This window comes from Plectropomus leopardus, chromosome 3 (genome assembly GCF_026936395.1).
Source record: "Plectropomus leopardus strain MGB_pleo_1.0 chromosome 3, ASM2693639v1, whole genome shotgun sequence".
Taxonomy (NCBI): domain Eukaryota; kingdom Metazoa; phylum Chordata; class Actinopteri; order Perciformes; family Serranidae; genus Plectropomus; species Plectropomus leopardus.
The window spans coordinates 34,064,016-34,084,960 of record NC_142178.1 but is presented as its reverse complement, the minus strand read 5'-3'; the positions used below and the strand labels follow the sequence as shown (position 1 = coordinate 34,084,960).

Sequence of the window (20,945 nt, the reverse complement as noted above, 5' to 3'; positions counted from 1 at the left end):
CCCCCTCCGCCTCTTCTCTTGTGTCTAGCAAGGTGTGCAACAGTGGCGTGGCAGCCAGTCAGCTTTCTTAGTTTTCCGTTTGATGCATCGTGGCACATTTCACTGGAACACGCCAGCGCTTCCTGGGAGCAGAACTCATGCCTCGTGTCAGCGCTCTGTCGCCTTGCACTCCCCACTTTCACTCATTACCCTTTTCCCTCTTTCGGCTCTCCCATGCGCCCCCTCCTTTCAGCCTATTCTGCTGGAAAGATAGGGAAATTGTACATTCACACGTTCACACACACACACACACACACACACACACACACACTATCTCACATATGCAGACGCACGGCGCTGACAAGAGCAGCCTTTTCCAGTCACACGCCATACCACTAAGATTTCTTCTCATGTGGCTCTGCCGGAAAAGGAATCGCACACATGCATGCACACACGCACATAAACACAAACACCCACACAAACTCACAGTCATATTCTGGCCCTTTATCCCTTCTTGGTAATCTGTTTACGGAGTGCTGGGCCCATTTGAGGGAGAATTTAATTGAAACCGGGGCTAATCTGATGATGGCACGGAGCGGCAGAGCCCTCGGCCCTGCATCACCTCCAGTTAGGTTGCACCTTGTAGTCCCCGCTCTCAATACCTTGCTCCTTCATTTCATGCCTCACGGTTCAATGCGGAGCTGCCCACTCATACATTCAACATTGATTGTTAATCCGACATTTGATATGCACCATGCTCACTCAATTCTGATCTTGTTTTTCTTGTTTGTGTCCTCCCTCCTCCTTTTTTCTCACTCCCCACCTCTTACCCAATGCCTCCCTTGTCTCCCTCCTCCCTCTCTCTTTATCCAGGATGGATATTACTCCCACCGACCGAAAGAGAAAAGCAGAGTGGACAGCAACAACGAGAACTCTGTGCCCAAAGATTTTGAGAACATAGACAATAGTAACTTTGGTGCGCGCTCACAGCCACACCGGCAATCTGTTGGGGCCACCAGCAGCAAGCAGCAGCGGGAGCATCTGCAGGAGAAGGCGCACGCCCAGCAGCAGGCCTGGCGGGACAACTCCCCGAGTCTGGGCCGCAGCTCAAATGAGGTGCTGCCTGTAGGCCACCAGCCGCTGGCGGTCAGCAACAACGCCTCCTACCCAGGAGGTCAAGGTGTTGCTGGAGTGTCGCGGCAACACTACCGTGCCTCACAGGCCCAGCAGGCGCAGTCACAGCACAGACATCAGCACCCGCACAGGAGGCAGGCAACTGCGGCGCCGCTGGAAGTGACCTACGACCAGCCACCCAAGTGCGAGATCAGTGGGAAGGAAGCCATTTCGGCTCTATCCAGAGCCAAGAGCAAGGAGTGCCGGCAACAGATCGCAGAGGTGTACTGCAGACACAAGGAAGGGCAGTTAATGCCGGAGAAGGTCGCTCGCTACTGCCCCCTCGAGGGTGAGTCCATCTTTTTAATTAATTAGATATATTATTTTAATTTTAATACATATTAATGATATGATTTCAGTGCAAGATTATTCAAAGAGGGGGTGACCTCTAGCTCACCTGGTGGTGTGGCGAAGTCCTCTACCTGGGTCTCAAAGAGTAAACTACATGGGAAAAAGGATGCTTAAAATAGGTTTAATAGACAGTAACATCTCTCTACTGCACACAAAATGCCACAGAGTGCGAGATGCCATATGGGACTGCACACCAACTAAGTATTCTGGCGGGACATCACTGATAACCTCTCTCTTTTGGACTGCCACATCCAACTCTCACCTCCACTTTGCTTATATCCATAATAAACAAAAAAAACATCCAGATTAATACTCACCATAGCGCTAATCATTGCAGCTGTCTGCACTGTTATAAACTGATTGGTCCAGTGACTGCTGAGATGCACCTCAAATGACATGACAGTTAACCTCCTTGTGAGCATGCACGTCAAACTTTATGCTTGGCACTTAAGATGTTTTTTTCACTTGATAGGATTTGTGCAATTCTGTTGTACACGTACAATGACACTTGATGTTTTCAAAGCTACGTTTCATCACTTGTAGATACCGGCGGGCAGTGTAAACTATGTTTCTGTATCTTAACGCAGCTAGCTGTCTGTCAGCAAAGCCAGCAGAAAGTAAAATAGAAGGCAAGACATTTACAATACATAAAATTACAATTCATCACCATCGCAGGATAGCACTTTGAAATTCCACACAAGAGCTCATTGAGTCATTGGCGCATTAGACAAAAAAGGAAAGGCCTAGTGCGTTTCACTTTTCTTTTTTTCATCAAAATTACTCTGTTAAGAAGTTAAGGGGTGTCGAGCTATTGAAAGCAAAATTAACCGAAACAGACGTCTCTACTGCAAATGCAGCATTTACGTGAAAGCGTATGAATCAGAAAAGGAGCCAAGTTACTTTAAAAAAGCTTTACAAATAGATTGAAAATCAGGAGATCAGTAAGCTAAAAGATGTTTTTTGCTTGAGTGATAATTATTGCAGAGTTACTAAAGTAAAAGATACAAGAAAAACTTTCTGGAAATAATGCAGACAGGTTGTCAATTTTCTTTCCTCATATAGTTTGGCATTTGACTGTTTTTCCATTTTTACCTTTGCTCTGCTATACAAGTTTTTTTCTTACCAAAAAAAAAGGGGGACATAATATCCGCAAAGCCAAGTACAAAGTGTGGTCTGACCAGTCAGGCTTTAGTGCACGGTCAAATATTTCCTGTTCTCGTAATTGCAATTCTTGTCAAAGGCAAGAAATTTCTTTTTTTTTTTCCAAATATATAATTGGTTAAGTAAATTGTTGGAGAAAATGGGAAGGCTGCTTGTATTGTCTCCAAATTGGTTTCCAATTTTCATTTGTTTAGTGAAGCTGGCCACAGAACACAGGTTCTCCTTTCTTTTTCTCAAACAGACAAACACACACACACAGGCTTTTTCTTCTCTAAGACTTTATGGACATCTGCAGTCTGGTTGCGGATTCTGTAAACATAATCTGTTGCGGCTGCCGCCATCGGTGGGCAGCACGCATCAGCAACCATGTTGAATCGAACAGCACGTACACACACATGCGTTCACACACACAGGAGTGGACTGAATGCAGCGTGTGTGGACAGCAGGGGAGGAGGAGAAAGCTATTATACATCCTGCCTGTTCTAGTCAGATACCTTCCTGGCCCTCGCTCCCTGTTATTAGAACTCGAGGAGGCACCATGACTTAGCAACTTTTGTACATTCCCCTTCCCAAGAGCAGGAGTATCGTTTGTCTGCGCCTAAGCTCCTGTCATCTCACACAGCAACTCACCATCCCACTCAAACTGACAGTTTGATCAAAGGAGACAAAGAAATTGAAAAGGGCTTTCCCCTGGTGGCTGGGCTGTAACAACACGACAGCTAAATTAAATCACTTTTCTTTCTTACTCTCCGTCTGCCTGCCTGCTGCCTGCCAATGTGTTATCTCTCTCTCTCTCTCTCCCCTCCTCTGTTCCCCATCCCAATTCAAGTCCTAACCTTGTTAGCAGAAAATTGTCCAATTTGATTTGATCGGTATGCTGTCCTTGAGGCCTTGGCTAGATTAGCAATTGTGATATCTTTGGTATTAGCATTATTGAATACTGGGGGAACATGTTTAATTTCTTTGCCTCCCATATGCTAACTTGGCCTATAATGATATAATAGGCTGCATTGCTCCAGCAGGCGTGTCACTGTAGCTGGCAGTAACCTTGTAACCACATAGCTTTAACCTGGTGGCCTTGTACTGAAAAAGATTTGTGTATGAAGTTAAAGCTGCTCAAATCAATGTATTTTATAACAAGGATAAATTAAATGTCTGAAACCATTTTTGCAAAGATATTGTGCCATAGGGATGCTGCAAAGTCCCTCTTCATGCTGCTTGCATAATTTTACACAGAACCAAACTATCAACCTGCTTTGAGGGCCACTTTCAGAAAATGGCAGGAGGCCAGGGGCCCCAGGACCCCCGTACATGTTTCTCAGATGTAAGGGCGTTTCTCAGATTTTAAGAAATTTCTTAGATTTTTGAGGACATTTCTAGAATTTTAGGATGTTTTCAAGGTTTTTGGACATTTCTTGGATTTTGGGACATTTCTAGGATCTAAGGATGTTTTAAGGATTTTAGGACATTTCTAAGATAGAAGGATGTTTTAAGGATCTTATAACATTTCTAGAATCTTAGAACATGTCTAGGATTTTAGGACATTTCTGGGATTGTAGAACATTTCTAGGACTTTAGGGTTTAGCTACGACCTCTGACAGAGGGTTCGGGGGATCCACCGGGGGCACTTTTTATGATAAACAAGCTCTATTTTGATGCTGCATTATGCACTCTGGTACCTTATGTATACTAAAGTGAAAAAACAATTCCCAATTTGGATGACTTTATTTTTATTATTAATTAGAAAATGGCCCTCCAGCATCTTATCGGGAGCCAGATTTGGCCCGTGGGCCTTAAATTAAGTGCCATTATGGGATGTGCAAAGGTTCACATACAAATATGAAATGTACATACGATGTACATCAGTGTTGTGTTTGCTCAACCCAGAGTGGCCAAAAAAAATCTGTCATTAGAGGATTAAAGAAAAGGAAATGACATTGGTTATTGTATTCATATAAATCAAATCTGCAGATATGATTTATAAGTCTGCAAACCTGCCGCCGTGAATGGTTTGAAGGAGCAGACGCCATCCCCGAGACATTTTCAAATGCAATTTGGTACAAGCCCTTTGGGATATAGCTCAGCTCTTGTTCTAACCTCTCATATGAGCAGTTAAGATGGAGGGTGGGTAAGAGCCCGAAGTTACACAAGATGATGGAGGAAGAGAGCGGGGTGATAGCAGATGAGGGAGAGGCAGTTTAAAAGATTGATGGCGATGGGAAGGATGATGAAGAGTGATGAGTTCAAGAGCAGGGCTTCTGGGGTTTTTTTCTGTCGGAAAAAAACGGCCTGCAGTGTCTTCAGGTGCAGTCTGTTCAAAAAATACTACGCGTGCAGATAAACACACATGCTCGACAAAACTGACATTGAGATTTGAGTTCTCGCACACACACACACGCAGCGGTGCTCATTAGTTCAGCTAGCTAGCATAGCACACACTCTCAAAGTGCTTTGTGAAGCGACTGGCCAATTATCCGTGTGCAAAGCAAACCAGTGAACCTTCTTAGCTGGCCACCAATTACCGTTCAATCTGATACGGCCCACAGCAGATTTCCCCCCTGAGCTGTCACACACACACACACACACACACACATGCAGAGAAAGAGAGGGAGAAGCAAGAAATAAGTATGAGTGACTGACAGGAGCCACGGCCAATTGGGGCCAATTGGAGCCAAGGGAGCGTGTCATTAACCCCAACCTTGTGGTCAGCCTTTAAACAAAGTCATGTTGGACACCTGTCCTTAAATTTGAATGAATAAGATTAGTTGAATGGGAGGGACCAAGCTTTCTTAGCTTGTCTCATACAGAGAAGACATGTCAGACACTTGCCTTTAAGTTTTGAGTAATTACAGAAACTATAGGGCCAGACGCGGAGAAGAGCCGGGAGGGACATTTTTGAGGAAACGTAACCCCAGGGGAATAAACAGCTCCCACCTCCCTCCACTTCCTCTACATCTCCAGCAAAGTTGGCCTCTTGGGAACTGAAGTCCCAAATTATAATCATTAATCTCCTTAAGGCACGTTCGGTGAACAAACATGTCTCACAAGCTGCACATTTGCCGTAATAACTGAAGATTTAAAAACAAACAGTGTCTTGCGATAATGTTTTGGGATTTGATGTTGCAGAGCTGCTTCGAGGAAGTGTTTTTTTTGTTCTCAGGTTTTGAAGTGCAAGTGTTTGTTTTTGAGCGGTTAAGGGTGGTACAAAACCACACAATGGAGCTATGCGAGGTTACCAATGGCTCTCCAGAGATGGTTGGAATTGTTTAATTTGATAGTGGCTTGGCAGGCCGCGACCGGAGGTGGGTGTTTGCCTGCATGCTTATTGTTGTCATTTGTGTGAAATCCAAGGCATCTTCTGGGAGTTTTGCCGGAGAGGACTGGTGGCACTTTGTCAAACCGTGCTCCACCCTGAAAGCCCCAGAGGAATGGCTTATAGGATTCCTGTCTGGGTGAGGATAGTAGTTACAGTGTGTGTACTGTCTGGTTCAAATTGTCATAGTTCCAATTCAATCACATAAGAAAATGGATGAGTGAGTCATGGCTTTGTGGTTATGCTTTTTTGTTCCTCAGCAGGGCTGCGATAGCTGGATGAGTTTTTTATTCTTATGTATTCATGTATTTATTTATTAATGTCTCAGTTTTAGCATGGCTTTCTTTCCTTCTGCATATAACTTACCTCCTTTGATGTATTTAAAGGAGGGTCTCACCTCTGAAAAGATGGTCTTTTTAATTAGATTAGGCTCAATAGCACCAATTAAAAAATACATTTGAAACTGGTGCTATTATGCAGAAAAAACTGAGAAACGGGGCTGTGGCATTGCTTTTGCTCAAGAGAATAAAAACCTACAACTCCTAGAGGGCAGTGCCCTGCACCAGACCAATAAATGCACCTACTGATGGTTGACATAATGCAAAAATAAACTATAATTTCTGTTAAACAGTAAACAGAAATATGTTTTTGGAAACATCTAAGGCAAGAAAGGTATATATTTTATCAGCACTGCTTATTTTTACCATGATCTCAGTATTCTCAGCTTCTGTTTTTGCAATACAGGAAACAGTATGACACCTGCTCCTTTTCACAAATACTCATATCACAGCTAATTTCTGCACTGAAATATGTTTCTGAAGCACTTTTAGGCAAGATATAGGCTATACAGTAACATAATCTTGGTTTATATTTGATCAGCATTGCCTTTACCGCTTGATCTGAGTTTCTTCTGAGTTTGGATCCGTTAATAAATCCAATCTGAAATTTACAGAAATTGAGAGCGCTGTTGTTTGTAGAAACGGAGCGTTCTATTTCTACACAAACTAATGAGCGTGTGAGTTAATCACACAGTTACTCTATTGGTGCTCTGCTGCTCCGTTTCCCTAAACAGTGCCCACAGTACACTCTGCTGCTCCGACAGTGTGATGCTCTGACTGACCAAATGATACATTTTATCTCTGAATTTAAGAATGGTCCAGTTTGTGCCAGAGTGCAATCTTACACCTGGAGTGAGTACTTTTCAAACCCATGCTTTTTTTCCTCAAACTATTGCGCTCTTGTATTAGTGTAGAGAGTCAGTTTGGATTTACAAATATACCCTTTATGTCCGTGGTGGCGGGCATGAGAAAATGTGGAAAACAATCTGTAGTTCAAGCAGCAGCCCAAGAGTCAGCGTAAATTGTCTGGACGACACATTTCGCAAGCTGAGGGACGAGCAGGGAGATTTGGGCGCTGGCTGAGATAGAGGGAAGTTTACCACAGTTCATTTACACAAACTACCGGCATTGTTGTGATACAAAGCTGGTTGAAAACTGGCAAAGCATCCTTTTAAATGACACAGTAGAGACCTGTTACAGTCAGTGTTTTTTGATAATTGCTACATTGTGATCTTTCTGTATGTCTTCATCGAGAATATTGTTTGGAAGTTATAAAACAGGTACTTCCTCAAGGGTATATATGTAATGAAGAAAACAAGTGCTACAACTTGATGGATTATTTTCTCCACTGAATACCCTCCTCTAGCAAGAAAGGTCAAAAACATAATCCTTAAAAACTGGAATGTCCTCAAAAGTGATGCATCTCTAAAAAGCTTCAGCTCAGCTCGCTTCTTGATCGTGTTTAAACGCTCTCGCACTCTGAGACAGACTAGTTCATTCTGACTAAAAAAACAGCTAACAGTGTGTCCTGGTTGCCGAATCAACCTCCACATCCACATACTGGAAGGAAATGCACCATAAAATCCTTCATGAACAGCAGTACACGTGTGGTTTACATGCTGGAATTTCACTGTAGTCTGCAATTCACACACAACACATGAACTATGCTATTGCCTGGCACTTTGCACCAGCTAGCCGCGGCTCTGCAGCATCATTAAAGTTGCACCAGCTGTGCACAAGTTCTCCGTTAAGTTAGGGTGAAGTCGGCTCTAAACGCTACGTTGAAACTATTTAGTTTGATACTAAACTGTGTGTATGTTGTGTTGCACCACTGAGACATACAGTTGATTTTACTAAGTCCACACTAACCAAAATATTATTTCAGAAAATGGCGTTTTCACTTTCTGTAGCCAATAGGTGAAAAGCACTGTTCTTGATGTGGTGTTTATGAGTAGATTTCTACTCAGCTGTTGCGAAATTGGAATCAAGAGCGCGTATCAACATTGTCATATATATCAGAAGGATGCAATCTGTCACAGGGAATGTGCGGCCAGGGTAAATGAGGAAGAAAGTGGTCATCATCATCAAAAAACCCTCTCCCCAAATAATGTAGTCATTCCGCCATGTCATCGGTTGAGTTAAGAATGACTTTACGTTATAGCTTAGCCTCATGCCTTATGCTGGAGATAACTTGTATGGTGCAACCACCAAAATTAAGCTATAGCATAAATCACCCTCTACATTATAACTTAAGCTACGTTCAAACATATGCACGATGTTAAATCTACCATGATGAAATTCACCTGCTCTGTGCTCTGCAAAGAAACAGCCCCAATATCTGAATGCCTGAAGAGAAAATAGAATACCTGCCCAATTAACAAATTGCTGAATAGTTGGATCTAGCCTTAAAATAAATAAGCTATAGGCCTAGATGAATGGAAAATACTCATCCAGCCCAAAATATTTCACCCTCTCCTACAGGTGGTGACACTGTCAACTCACTCCACCACGGAGGAGCAAACTGGATTCACGCTCTAAACAGAATTGAGTCCTTTGACTTGAATTTGTTGTGTTTTCATTGATTTGTTACACGTGATGGATGCATTACTCAGTACTTTGATTGTCGTGCTCCGGTCCTTTCTTCAGACTGTGGCACACTTTGAGACAATATAACAACCCACTGAAAGCTGACTTGTGACATAGCAGCTAATTATTATGAATATACTAATCATACCACTCCAACTGCCACTTACCGTGTTGCCTAGCAACCTTGTTGTTTAGCTATTTCCGTTTATTGTTTAATGAAAGAATAACATTTAATTATCATTAATAACTATTCTCATTATGCGTTTGCTTCTCTTGTCCCTCGCGGATATTTATAGGTGCTCCCCATTATATAGTGACTAATAACGCTGTTTCTGGAGCCTCTCATAGATTATCAGATAAATACCAGATTTAGTTTGGCAATCAGACATGATTGCTGATTATCTTACTGGTGAAGAACAATGCCATGTTGTGTATATAATGGAGTTAATATCGGACATATATTCTCTGGTATCATGACATAAATGTTGTCTTTATCCCTCACAGGTAAAGCCAATGCCAATGTCCAGTGGGATGAGGACTCTGCAGAGAGCTTTCCTTTAAAGCCAGTCAGAATAGCGTTTGTCCTGGTTGTGCATGGACGAGCATCTCGCCAGTTTCAACGCCTCTTCAAAGCCATCTACCACACCTCGCACTTCTACTACATACATGTCGATCAGGTGAGCTACAGAGAGCCTGCAAAAGTGATGTACCTTTAATGTGAAAGCTACCAAGGTCTTTTAAATCTACAGTTGTATCAATGGAAGTTTGGTTGAAATTAAATTGCATTAATGTTCATCTCATGGCATGGATTAAATCCCTAAAACTACATATTCACAAGGTTTTTGCCAAGAAAAAAACCCTGAACAATGTGCAGAACAATGAACCCCACCTCCACCCCAACCCGCCCCTCAGCCTCTCGCCTGCAGCTCGAGCGTACCTGCTCATCTTTGATTCTCTCTTTAACATTAGAAATGTGATGGTAATTGAAAACATCAACCTTTGGCTTGACTAACAGCATCAAACAGCTAAAAATGTTTTGCTCACACAGCTCAGTCGCCAGGAGAGTTTGAAGAGTGTAAGACCAATAAAACAATAAAAGTGGCTGTTTTTAGTGGGTCATCACTGTATTTTCAGCAACTTCTTAAACACCAAACAGGTTTTTTTAGCAACCTGTCACTGCGTTTCCTGCCAGGATAGTGCCACAAAAAGCATTTTTTATAAGACATCACTGTTATTCTTGCCGGTAAGGTGCCAAAAAAATGTGAGAATTTAGAGAGACATCTCTGCTTTCCTGTCAGGATAGTGCCACAAAAGGGGTAGTTTTTTGCAGAGAGAACGCTGCGTTACCTGCTAGGATAGTGCCACAAAAAGTGGTAGTTTTTACCAAAACATTGCTGCATTTCCTCTCGGTATACTGCCTCTAAAAGCTTGTGCTTTTTATGGAGACAATGTTTTGTTCCCTGCAATAAAACAAGGTTAATTTTAACAGGGAAAACACTGCATTTCCTGCAAAGAACTACAAAAAGTGGGTTGTTCAACCAAAACATGCAACAAACTTTTCCTATCAATAAACATATGTTTTTTGTGCCTAAAAATAATGATACTTTAACCTGTGTTGTTAAATAATAAACAAAGTTTTAATTTATCTGTTACATGTGGCTTGGCTGTGCTTGGCAGAGACATATAATGCCAACATTAATCCTGCCGACTGGTTTATGCTCATGTTGGATAAACTTTGTTCCTGATTTCTAGCTCTGATAAGTTGAAGTGAAAGTGAACTTTGCAAAGCTCCTCTGATACCCCTCATTTTGCAGTAGGATTATGTTAATAATATGGAAAGTCTCATCCCGCATGTTGACGGATCGGGTCCTTTGCATGTGACATATGAAACCTTGGCTCTTGAACCTGTCTTTTTGACACTGTCATAGCTACACTAACATTCTAAGGTGGAAATGCTCAGCCATGGCATTGACTGCTCATTTCCTGCACCATATGTCACGTATCTCTAAAAAAAAAAACTCAATATGGATATGTTAATAAGGTTAGAAACTTGATTTTCACCAATGAGGGTCTTTATCTTCAGATGCAATATTTATCATTGTTTGATCATTTTGTTTGTTTCAGCGCTCAAACTACCTGCACAGGCAGGTGCACGCCCTGGCTGCTCAGTATCCAAATGTGAGGGTCACGCCCTGGCGCATGGCCACCATCTGGGGTGGTGCCAGTCTGCTGACCATGTATCTCCGCAGTATGGCTGACCTGCTGGCCATGAGGGACTGGAGCTGGGATTTCTTCATCAACCTCAGTGCTGCCGACTACCCCATCAGGTAACAAAGATGGATCAGACAGCTCTGGGAGTTCAGGAGTGGAGACCTGAGGGGGGGAGGCGGTCAGGAAATTTGTTTAAGAGTTGTCTTGTAAGGAAATGTAGCGAGGTGTAGAGGAAAGCATTTACAGTAACACAGGTGACAAAGGTGGTCGCCAGGCGTGCACAACAATAGTAAAGCGTCTCAGCCAATATGGAGGAAATTCAATAAACACCGGTCCGGGCTCCTGCGGTTAACTGTGAGCTTTAAATAAAGACTCCAAACCAAACAGATCAATGAAGTAGAACCTCCGCTTTTCACAAACACTATTCGTTCACACCTCTTCCAAGTCCACGCTTCCTCGCTTGCGCTCCATTGAGTGGGTTACATGGTGAACTGATTACGATTTAATTGCCCAGGGTCAATACCTATTGACTTTCCCGGGTCTGCTGTGTACTGTACGGTCCGAAAGTCATCTCTCCACTCCAGAAGATCCCTTCTAAGAGGTAATTAAAGCGGCAGAGTGAACGTGAACTGGACATGAAGTCATGGAAATAGCCTATTGGAAGAGAAATTTTGTGACTTGTACTTTTTTATGTGAGTTTATAGTCCTTCTGGGAGTTCAGGGTCTGCTGGGTTTTTGATGTAGCTCTGCAGCAGCCAATTAAAATCCTCCTATTAAGGAGAGAGTTATCTCTTCTGCGCAGCCAGATGTCCACCAGTTGAATTTAGACAAGCTTTAATGGCCACTGGGTAAAAAGAAGTTGGATCTGATGTCTCCACAGCTGGAGCCAATATGCGGGGGCAAATGTGGGTTTTGTTCACTGACGGGTTCAGTCTCGTTGTGATTATTTTTTCTCCCACTGTATCGATGAACGCTGCTGACATGCTGTCTGTGTATGTGTTTCTGCACAAGTGTGTGCACGCCTGAGTTCATGTCCCACCATCTGTAAAGTTCAGTGTATCTCAGCACCTGTCTGTGTACATGTTTGTCTCACTGTCCCGTCTGTCCGCCTGTCTGTCTGTCTGTGAGTGCATGATTAAAGGTATTTGCGAGTGCATGCACCAGGACACTGTTTTCTTCCCATCTTTTGCCTCCTCATTTGCATGAGGGTGATGTTGTTGAGAAAAGGGCTGACAGTGGAGGTTTTAAGCCCCATCTGTTGGGAAACGAAACGATTGATGGAGCGAAAGAGGGAGCCGAGAGGCAGAAATGACAGCGAGAGGCGAGGGAGCGAGAATAAGCAGTTAGGGTAGGGAAACAAGAGGGAAGTGCATGTTTTGGATCCAATGCAATATGGAAATATGTAAATGGCACACTTGTATCTTTGCTTAGCAAGTGCATTTGTACCAATAGCTTGGATTTGACCAAGTCTGCGCATTGCATATTTACTGAGTTGAACTTGCAAATGTGGTCCTTTTGAGTGGCAGGCCAGGGTTCAGACCCCCGTGAGAGGGAGCATCCGTGCAAACTCAAGTGTCCTCAAGCAAGAAACTGAAACCCATTCAGCTGGTTTGTCGCTGATAATCCTTACTGATTTCTTCAGGAACGGGATCAATCGAAAAGAGACATTCTCCCTCGGAAATAAACACCTCAGCATTACATTGTCATTACGGACTTGCTATAGCACACCACAGAACAGACAAACAAGTTGAAATAAGCAGATGCCTCACTCTTGCCAGACTGCAAATGCAACCATGTGTTAAGCTGCCAGTGTGCTTCATTGCAACTGCGTGCTGGACGGTCCAATAGCTTCAGAAACCCACTGCCCCCACACCTTTTCAACATCAGACTGGAAAGGCTGTGTCTGACCATTTCTGTCACTCTCCAAAGTTTGACATTCACACGAGAAGCCAGTTGACATTTTTTAGTTAAAAATACTTCAAGTATTGTGAATCTGCACCAGTCTTTCCTCAAAGTAAGTTTAACTGGGCAGTTCACCCCTATTTGTCAATCTAGATTGTTTGGTGTGAGTCGCAGAGTGTTGGAGATGTCTTCCTTCAGCTGTATATAATGGAAACAGATGACACTCAAATTGTGGTGCTCACAACTCCAAAAGTACATTCCAAATGTTCAACAGCAGTGTCTCTTTTCAGAAATCATAATCTGGTTTCTCAAGATAATCTTCAGACTTTATTGTGAGCAGTTTCATGCAGGAACTATTTTCTCTGTATCGATCTGCACCCGCCAACAGTATCATTGTGCAGAAGAAAGTGTGAATCTGCTGCTTTCTCACCTAGCACTTCTGAGCAAGCTGACATTGCAGCTCAGCCGAGGAGGACGCCATTAATGTTTAGATCTCGCAGTGTCATGAGCAGCAGCCTCTCGTCCGTGAATAAATGCCTCATTCTGTATTCTTCTTCTTCTTCTTCTTCTTCCCACAGTCACGAATTCCTGAAATTAGAAAAACTATTTCCAGGCCTTTGTAAAAGTTCTGAATATGCACTGTGTTGGTTATTGTTTACAAAAAGTTTGTTAAAATCCCCAAAACCTGTCTGACATTACACGAAATACATTCCCTATGTTGCTAGATGAAAATCTTGGCCTGCGCTGCATGACCATTGAAATGTCACTAGCATCACGTGCCGTCACATCGTAGCCCGACCTGCTCTTTGTCATCTTCAAGGCTGGGCCAACTTTTGATGAAAAAATGCACACATTGTTGGAGGCACAAGAAAATGTATAAAATCTGTTGTTATTAGACATGTCCATAAAAACATAATAATGAGAAGAAAATTAATGAATGCATACAGACTTGTCAAAATTATGATCCAAACACACATGAGCTTGCACCAACATCCACATTTTCTATCTGCCAAAAATGAGCACGGCCTCGATATTTTGAGAAGTACCAGAACGTGCTGGTCTGGTGTGTTTACATATGCAGCTAGTTGGCAGCGCAAATGTTTGCTTGTCCCCAAATGCCTTGGTAAGTCCATGCTTTATTATGTTTGGCTGTATCACTATATAGGCCTACCCATTTTAAAGTGCTTTAATGAAGTCATGGAAATGTGGTAGAATAATATGGAAAAATTATGGAAAAGCTTAAAAAGTTCATCGGTAAAAATGAGCGGTAGCCCTCGTAAAAAAGAAAACGGTTTCAAATTAATCTGCTCACAACAAGGTCTGTGGTTTTGTTTTGTTTTTGATGCTCCGAGCTCCAGAAGAAAAGTGCCATCTAGTTCCATTATATTACAGAGAAGGCAGACATCTCTACAGCCAATATCTCCAACACTCTGAAACTCACGCCAAAACAACCCAGACTGATAAATAGCTCTACATGTAAGAGGAAAACACTTTTATTTTTGATTTTGGGGTGAACTGTCCCTCTGAGTTACAGTTTTATTGATCACACACTTCCCAAATGGCACTCGTTTCTCCACTCTGTCCACACTGCGCAGGTGCAGTCACTAAAGGGGGAGGAGGGCGCCCCCCTGCCCTGCGCTGCCCTGACTGCTGCTGTTGTTATCAGTGGGACTGGAGACAAGCATTATTTCCCCTCTAATTCCCTGATAATGTCTGTCCTGCCGCATGGATGGTTCTCAAAGGCAAACCCAAGCCCCTCACACCAGCAGAGGGGCTGTGTGTCCAGGGGGAGATATTCTATGTGTTCATGTGTGTATGTGTGTGCGTGTGTGTGTGTGTGTGTGTCCAGAGAGGCCAGAGGATGAGTTACACGCTTGCTTTGTCAGAGTACAACACCTCTTTCCCAGCTTTTATCTACACAGTCTCCTTGCTTTTACCTCTTTTTTGTCCTTTAAAGCCCTTTCATTGAGTTTACAGCAGCTTTTAAGAAGTCGGAGCTTTGTGAGACAACGACTGGCTGCAGGCGTTGTGTCTTGTAATCTCTTTCACTTTGTCATCTCTGGAAAAAGTTGTATTTAACATTTAAGCTTTGTGGTGTAAGCGATCGGTATCATTGCCTGTTGTAGAAAAAACAACTTTTAGAACCTGTTAGAACAAAGACAGCTTGCCTGAAAATGTAAAAAACTATCAGAATAAATAAGTTAGACAAAGTGGGATTCATCTCTAATATGTTTAACCCTTTGAAACCAAGGTAATTTGTTTTGTTTTCTTTTAAAAACGTGAAAAGAAAGTACAAATACAAGAAAACTGCCTGAAAATTAGTGCACAAAAACAAAGAGAAAAACAGCAAAACACACACACACACACACAAACAGCAACACAATTAGAATGGGAAAAGAAAAGAAGGAAATGTAAAACAATTTCAAATATATAATTATGTTAAGAAATATGTATATAATTCTCTGGACATTTCACCCTAGCCTTTAAAATACATAATTTTGTAAATTTACTAACGTCTTGGAATTTGCTCAGATTTTTTTGCAAATTTTACATAGCAGCTAAAAATGGAATAACAGCATCTGGATCCATCATGTGACGCCCACGGGCCCAGAAAGACTTTTTCCCATTAACTTACATTGGGAAAGAGACATCTGTAAATAAGTGGATAATTTTTTGTTGCGTCAAAAACCCCACAAAGCAACTAAATTTTTGGAAAATCTAAAAGAGCCGCAAGATTACATGTTTTAGCATGGCATTTAAGCTGGTGAAGGGCTAAACTAGAAGTCAGTCGCCCTGCTGGCGAACATTACCCGCGCGGGCACACTCGGCTGCTGTAAGTCTCTAGTGCGCAAGCCTCATGGGCCCGTAGATCCAAGTATGATGTGCCCGCAGAAAGAGCTTTTTTTGCTTCATGCGCCAATGAGCAGCTCTTAAAGGAATGAACGGGGCCCCGCCTCCGTGGCTATATCCAGACTTTCTTAATACACCCATAAACTCCATAGGGGACCTGCTCAATAGTAAATATAAACAGCTCATTCTAAGATATACAAAAAAAGATTTTTATCTTCAGGTGTTTGTACTTTTAAGAAAACAAACTTATTATATAATATTCCAGTGCAGTCAATATATCTCCCTAAATTCTACTTTCTGGACCTTTAAGTGTTGTTTGGGTTCATAACCTGTAACTGTAACCAGCAACTATTCTTTTCTGGACTGGTATATATATTCATGTAAAGTCTGTGTTATAAGACGCACATTATTAATTTCACAGAAAGACCATTGAAGTGAAATAGTTGCATGATGATGAATTTCAGATGACTATGATATTAAAGATGTGCATTTTGTCAGTTGCAGGTGGGGCTGAAACCCACAGCACAGGTGCCCATGTGTGTGTGTGTGTGTGTGTGTGTGTGTGTGTGTGTGTGTGTGTGTGTGTTACAGTAATGTGTGCGTGTGAATACCACTGTGAGACAGAGCAGCCACAGGGCTGACAGTAAGCAAACTAGACCCAGTGGACGGGGTGACCACTCAGGTGGCAAATCTGGAGCTTGACATGAATTCCCCTTGCTCTGTGTGTGTGCGTGGCTGCGTGCCTACAAGCGTTTGTGTGTCCCTGTGCATGTATATTGCATTGTCGCTGTGCAAACTAGCAGATACTCAGCGCGTACGTGTGCGTGTGTGTGTGGGAAGCAGAGACAGAGAAGGGTGCATGTGTCTGTGCAGCACATCATCAGTTAGGCTTTATGGCTCAGGACCTCCTAAGATAAGCCCCCCAGGCTGTGAAATTGCTCCTTGAAGAGAAAATGACATTAATATGCGCTTGTCCCTCCCCCCAATGATCCTTGAGCTTTTTACCAGAGCCTCGCTGCTCTTTTAGAAAGGCAAGCCAAGCCATCATGAAAAGCTCCACCACAGATGAAATGTTAGAGCCATTGACTGTGGCATAGCCTGCAGAGCAAAGCTTTTAGCCTGTCTGGCCTGTGTATGAAGGAGTAGACTGCGCTATAATGTAAGAGCAGCAGGAAGTCATTCATCAAAATCAGGGATAGCACAATCTTTTGTGTAATCCTAAATAGTTTTTAACAGCGTGGAGGGACAGAGGTGCTGACACTGAGAGCAGCCAAGGTCTTTAATTGTGTCTTAAAGTCTGAAGTATTTCTCCATATTGTTAAAGCATCCTCCTACTAAAAAATGTGTTTTTCTTAGTGTTACTTCACTTTAAGTTTGACTGTGCAGAATGATGTATGTGCCGAGTTTGTTTTCACATTCACCTGCAGGAGAAGAGTTTCTGTGTGCTCATATAAATTTGTGTTTGACATGCATATGTAGCGGCATAATTTATAGAGGTCGACCGGTTTTGTCATTTTCGAGGCCGATACTGACTATTAATGAGACGGATAACTGATATTTTGAACCTATATGCATTTACAATAAAAATGAAAATCTCTCCATCAATGTTTAGAATTCGGATTTTAATAAACTACAACACGAAATTTTATTTAAATGCCTTTGGCAAATGTTTAATCAAAACTGAAACATTCAACATCATATACAACATCCCAGCAACTGTGTTTTTTTTTAATAAAGTCGAGTGAAAATTTAAATAATAAAATAATTCCATTAGGTTTTACAAAGTAAAAGTTCCTCCCATACTGACACTTTGTTTGGACTTTTTAATGAATTAATTTTATTGGCGATCATTAAGATAAAATGCAGATACAGATAATCAGCTAAATGCCAAATAGGGGCCCCAATAATCAGCCAGGCCGATAATCTGTCAACCCCTAATAATTTGTGACATCCTTGCTAGTTTGGAGCCAATGCCGGTCCACTACGCAAAGTGTGATGTTGAATATTGAAGGCTCCAGTGCACATACACCAAGAATAGGCATCTTGTCACTGGTAGTTAACTTTGAAGCAATAAAAGACGGCATATTGATAGATTTTGGATGTTTCAATAATGGTGATGTAATGTTAACGTTAAAACCGAGGAAAGAACACCCTCCTCCAGCGGACGATCACGCTCATTTGCTCAAACCTTTGTTGCTTTCCCTCTTTGTCTGTTTATCAGACCTAAAATGAGACAAGAAATAGTAAGCTAGCTACCCCACGGCCCCTCCGCGTGGCTCCATACAGCTGTGGACGGCTTCACTGAGACAGCAGGCAGCAGCTCTGGAGGTGAACCTTCAGTCTGCAGCTGTCGGGGCTCAGATATGACGACGTAGCACCGGCTGCATCATGAGGGAGCCAGTTCCTACTAACAAGCGCATGGCCATCGCATCATGTGACCTATAAAAGTGTTTCTATTGCAGTTTTGGGGAATTTGGCTTTTTCGAATCATCTGAAATACCACCTTTTGCGATAAATGGGAGTTTTTCAATATTGACTTCTTTTATTAGGTGTATTCTGTATTCGCAGTTCCAATTTGCAAAATTTGAGGGTTAATGGAAACCTGTCTACTGTAAATCTTGATGCTTTTTGAAGCCAGTATTACACTGTAAACGTCAAATTCGGCTGTAAAATATTGCAATGAATTTAATGTTAATATGATGGTGAAGTAATGTACAGTATTTATTTAGACTGTAAAATAACAGTAGGATACTGTTAACTATCTGCCAGTAGTTTACTGTAATTTTACAAGAAAATTTGTTACAGAAATCACATGTAATTGGATACATATACACGCCCCAAAGTACAATGTAAGTGGAGAAATGTATTATAGCATTTTTACAGGAAGAAAAAAGAGAGGGCTTTTGATATGTTCTTCAAAAATTAGTTATATTTATTTTGCTTGATTTATTTGTTTATGTTTACAGACATTTAGCATTAAACAAGAGATAACTGACACAGGATTAGAACATGAAAAACATTTTTTTCACAGAAACAGTAACAAATTGAGTCATTTGCATAATCTTCCCTTCAACACTCGCATTGTACCTCTGACATGTACTGTTCTGCAAAATCAATGTTCCAGCTCAGTTTGCCCGTATGTTTTGCAGTCATGAGTAAGTCATTTTCTTCTATTTCAGGACCAATAACCAGCTGGTGGCCTTCCTCTCCAAATACAGAGACATGAACTTTATCAAGTCCCACGGCAGGGACAACGCCAGGTGAGATGCAAATTTTTCAAACTTTATTTTAATCTTCCCGCAACACTCTCCACCTTCCTCCTGTTCTCTGACAAGCTCCCTGTGTTTGTCTCTCTTACTCACTCACAGCAGCACCTAAGCGCACACGCAGCGCTCCCCTGCCAGCCCGGCGTGGTCACTGAATCATAATACAATTAGCTCCCATCTGCGGCTTCATTAATTAACCTTCTTGGTGGGGTGAGCTAGCGAGGTCGCTGCCAAAACGCCCTTTTCTGCTGCCGCCCTCCACTTTCTGCCTCATCACACCCCCGCGACAAACCAGTCATCGCTCAACACTGTGGGCAAAAATACCCACAAAACACGTGAAAAAAAAAATCAGCCAGCATGGATGCATGACTCAGCGTGACTCAGCAGTACCTTTTTTCTATTTGCAGTCGCAGTGTTTTATTCATTGCTGTTTGATGCGAGTAAAGCTGTTTTGTCCCTGATTTACTTCAGTTTTTAACAACAATAACGATCTCGGTAATCCACCCCAATATGCATGTGCGTGGATGGCTGAAACTAATTGAAAAATGCATGAGTGCATCTTTAAAATGTCATCCGCGCCTGCGAGCCACAAGGTCAATACATCAACGTCGCTCAGGTAACAGAGGGAGCAATCTGACCCGGCTGACCTGAATTTGACTCCCTCTATCTAACACTCGATACGTTCACAGGAGTAACACCATCCATTATGCATGCAGGGTGTCACTCTTCTCGTTGCTGATAAAAGTGCAGTGACAAGTGCAAAGACACATTTTTTAAGTCGTTCAAGGCAAAGGATAGGAGACAGATTCTGCTAAAGGAAGTGATGGTTGCACATACAGCTATTGTAATGCTAAACTAACATGTTATTCTTTAAAATGATGAAACTCATTTCAGCAGTGGAGTTGTGTGTACCTGAGCTTATTTTCATTCTTCTCTTCCTCATCTCATCTTCAACAGCGTGTCTGCTGATCCTTAAAAAGTAGTAAAATAATTTAAATTCAATTTTGTTGATATTAGGAAATGGAAGTAGTCTTAAATTTGAATTTATGAGGCATAATTACTACCAACTCGCACTGGATGATTAATCAGATTTTATTTCTAATTACGATTTTGGCTTACCATAATAAAAACAAGATAATAGAGACAACAGGATTATTGTGCTGCATTCGTTTTGCAGTGATGCTCGTGTTCCTTTACAGTTTTGCCAACTTTCTTGCTGAATTCTATACGTTCATCTTTTCTTTTGTTTTTCATTCAATTATAATTAAATTCCAAGAAAACCCACAGTTAAGAAGACAAGTTGTTTTTTTGTTTTTTTTTATTTCATTAAGTGCATGATGTTTCCAAAGTTAATGAGTTATCATATTTAATAACTGGGATCTCTATATTGACCAAAATAGTCATGATTATGATTTTTGCCATAATCCACCACCCCTACCACCAACATGATCTCACTCCATTTATCCATCTTTCAATTCATTTTTGTCAAAAGATTCAAGCTTTTTTGTGTGCAAGTCCACATCTCATCTCTGATGTGACAAATTCTTAAACCAGCCCTGGGCCCTAATACTGTCTCGTTACTTTATTCTTGCACTAGCCTGTTTGCAAAATATAGATTACCCCAACTCATTTTAATAATCATATTCCTCCATAAAACCCACCTCTGCAAGGGATTATTAGCTTTATACTTAAAATCATTTAATAGCAGAACTGAAAAAGTCTTGAAAAGCTTTATATGTGTGTCTTACCAATGTGGGTATTATGTGTAAATGAACCATGGTCTCTTACTAAGGGGAGCTTTCATTGGTCCAGTGT

General features: G+C 41.8%; 1 protein-coding gene across 2 annotated transcripts in view; it reads left to right on the top strand.

Moving 5' to 3' along the window:
• xylt1 (xylosyltransferase I) overlaps positions 1-20,945 on the top strand; it is a 185,540-nt gene that overhangs the window by 128,202 nt on the left and 36,393 nt on the right. For both annotated transcript variants that reach the window (XM_088074093.1, XM_042485290.2), the window contains 4 exons: positions 853-1,441; positions 9,406-9,578; positions 11,026-11,228; positions 19,044-19,124. In XM_088074093.1, coding sequence (XP_087930219.1) covers positions 853-1,441; positions 9,406-9,578; positions 11,026-11,228; positions 19,044-19,124 — 1,046 coding nt within the window. The remainder of the gene's footprint in view (positions 1-852; positions 1,442-9,405; positions 9,579-11,025; positions 11,229-19,043; positions 19,125-20,945) is intronic.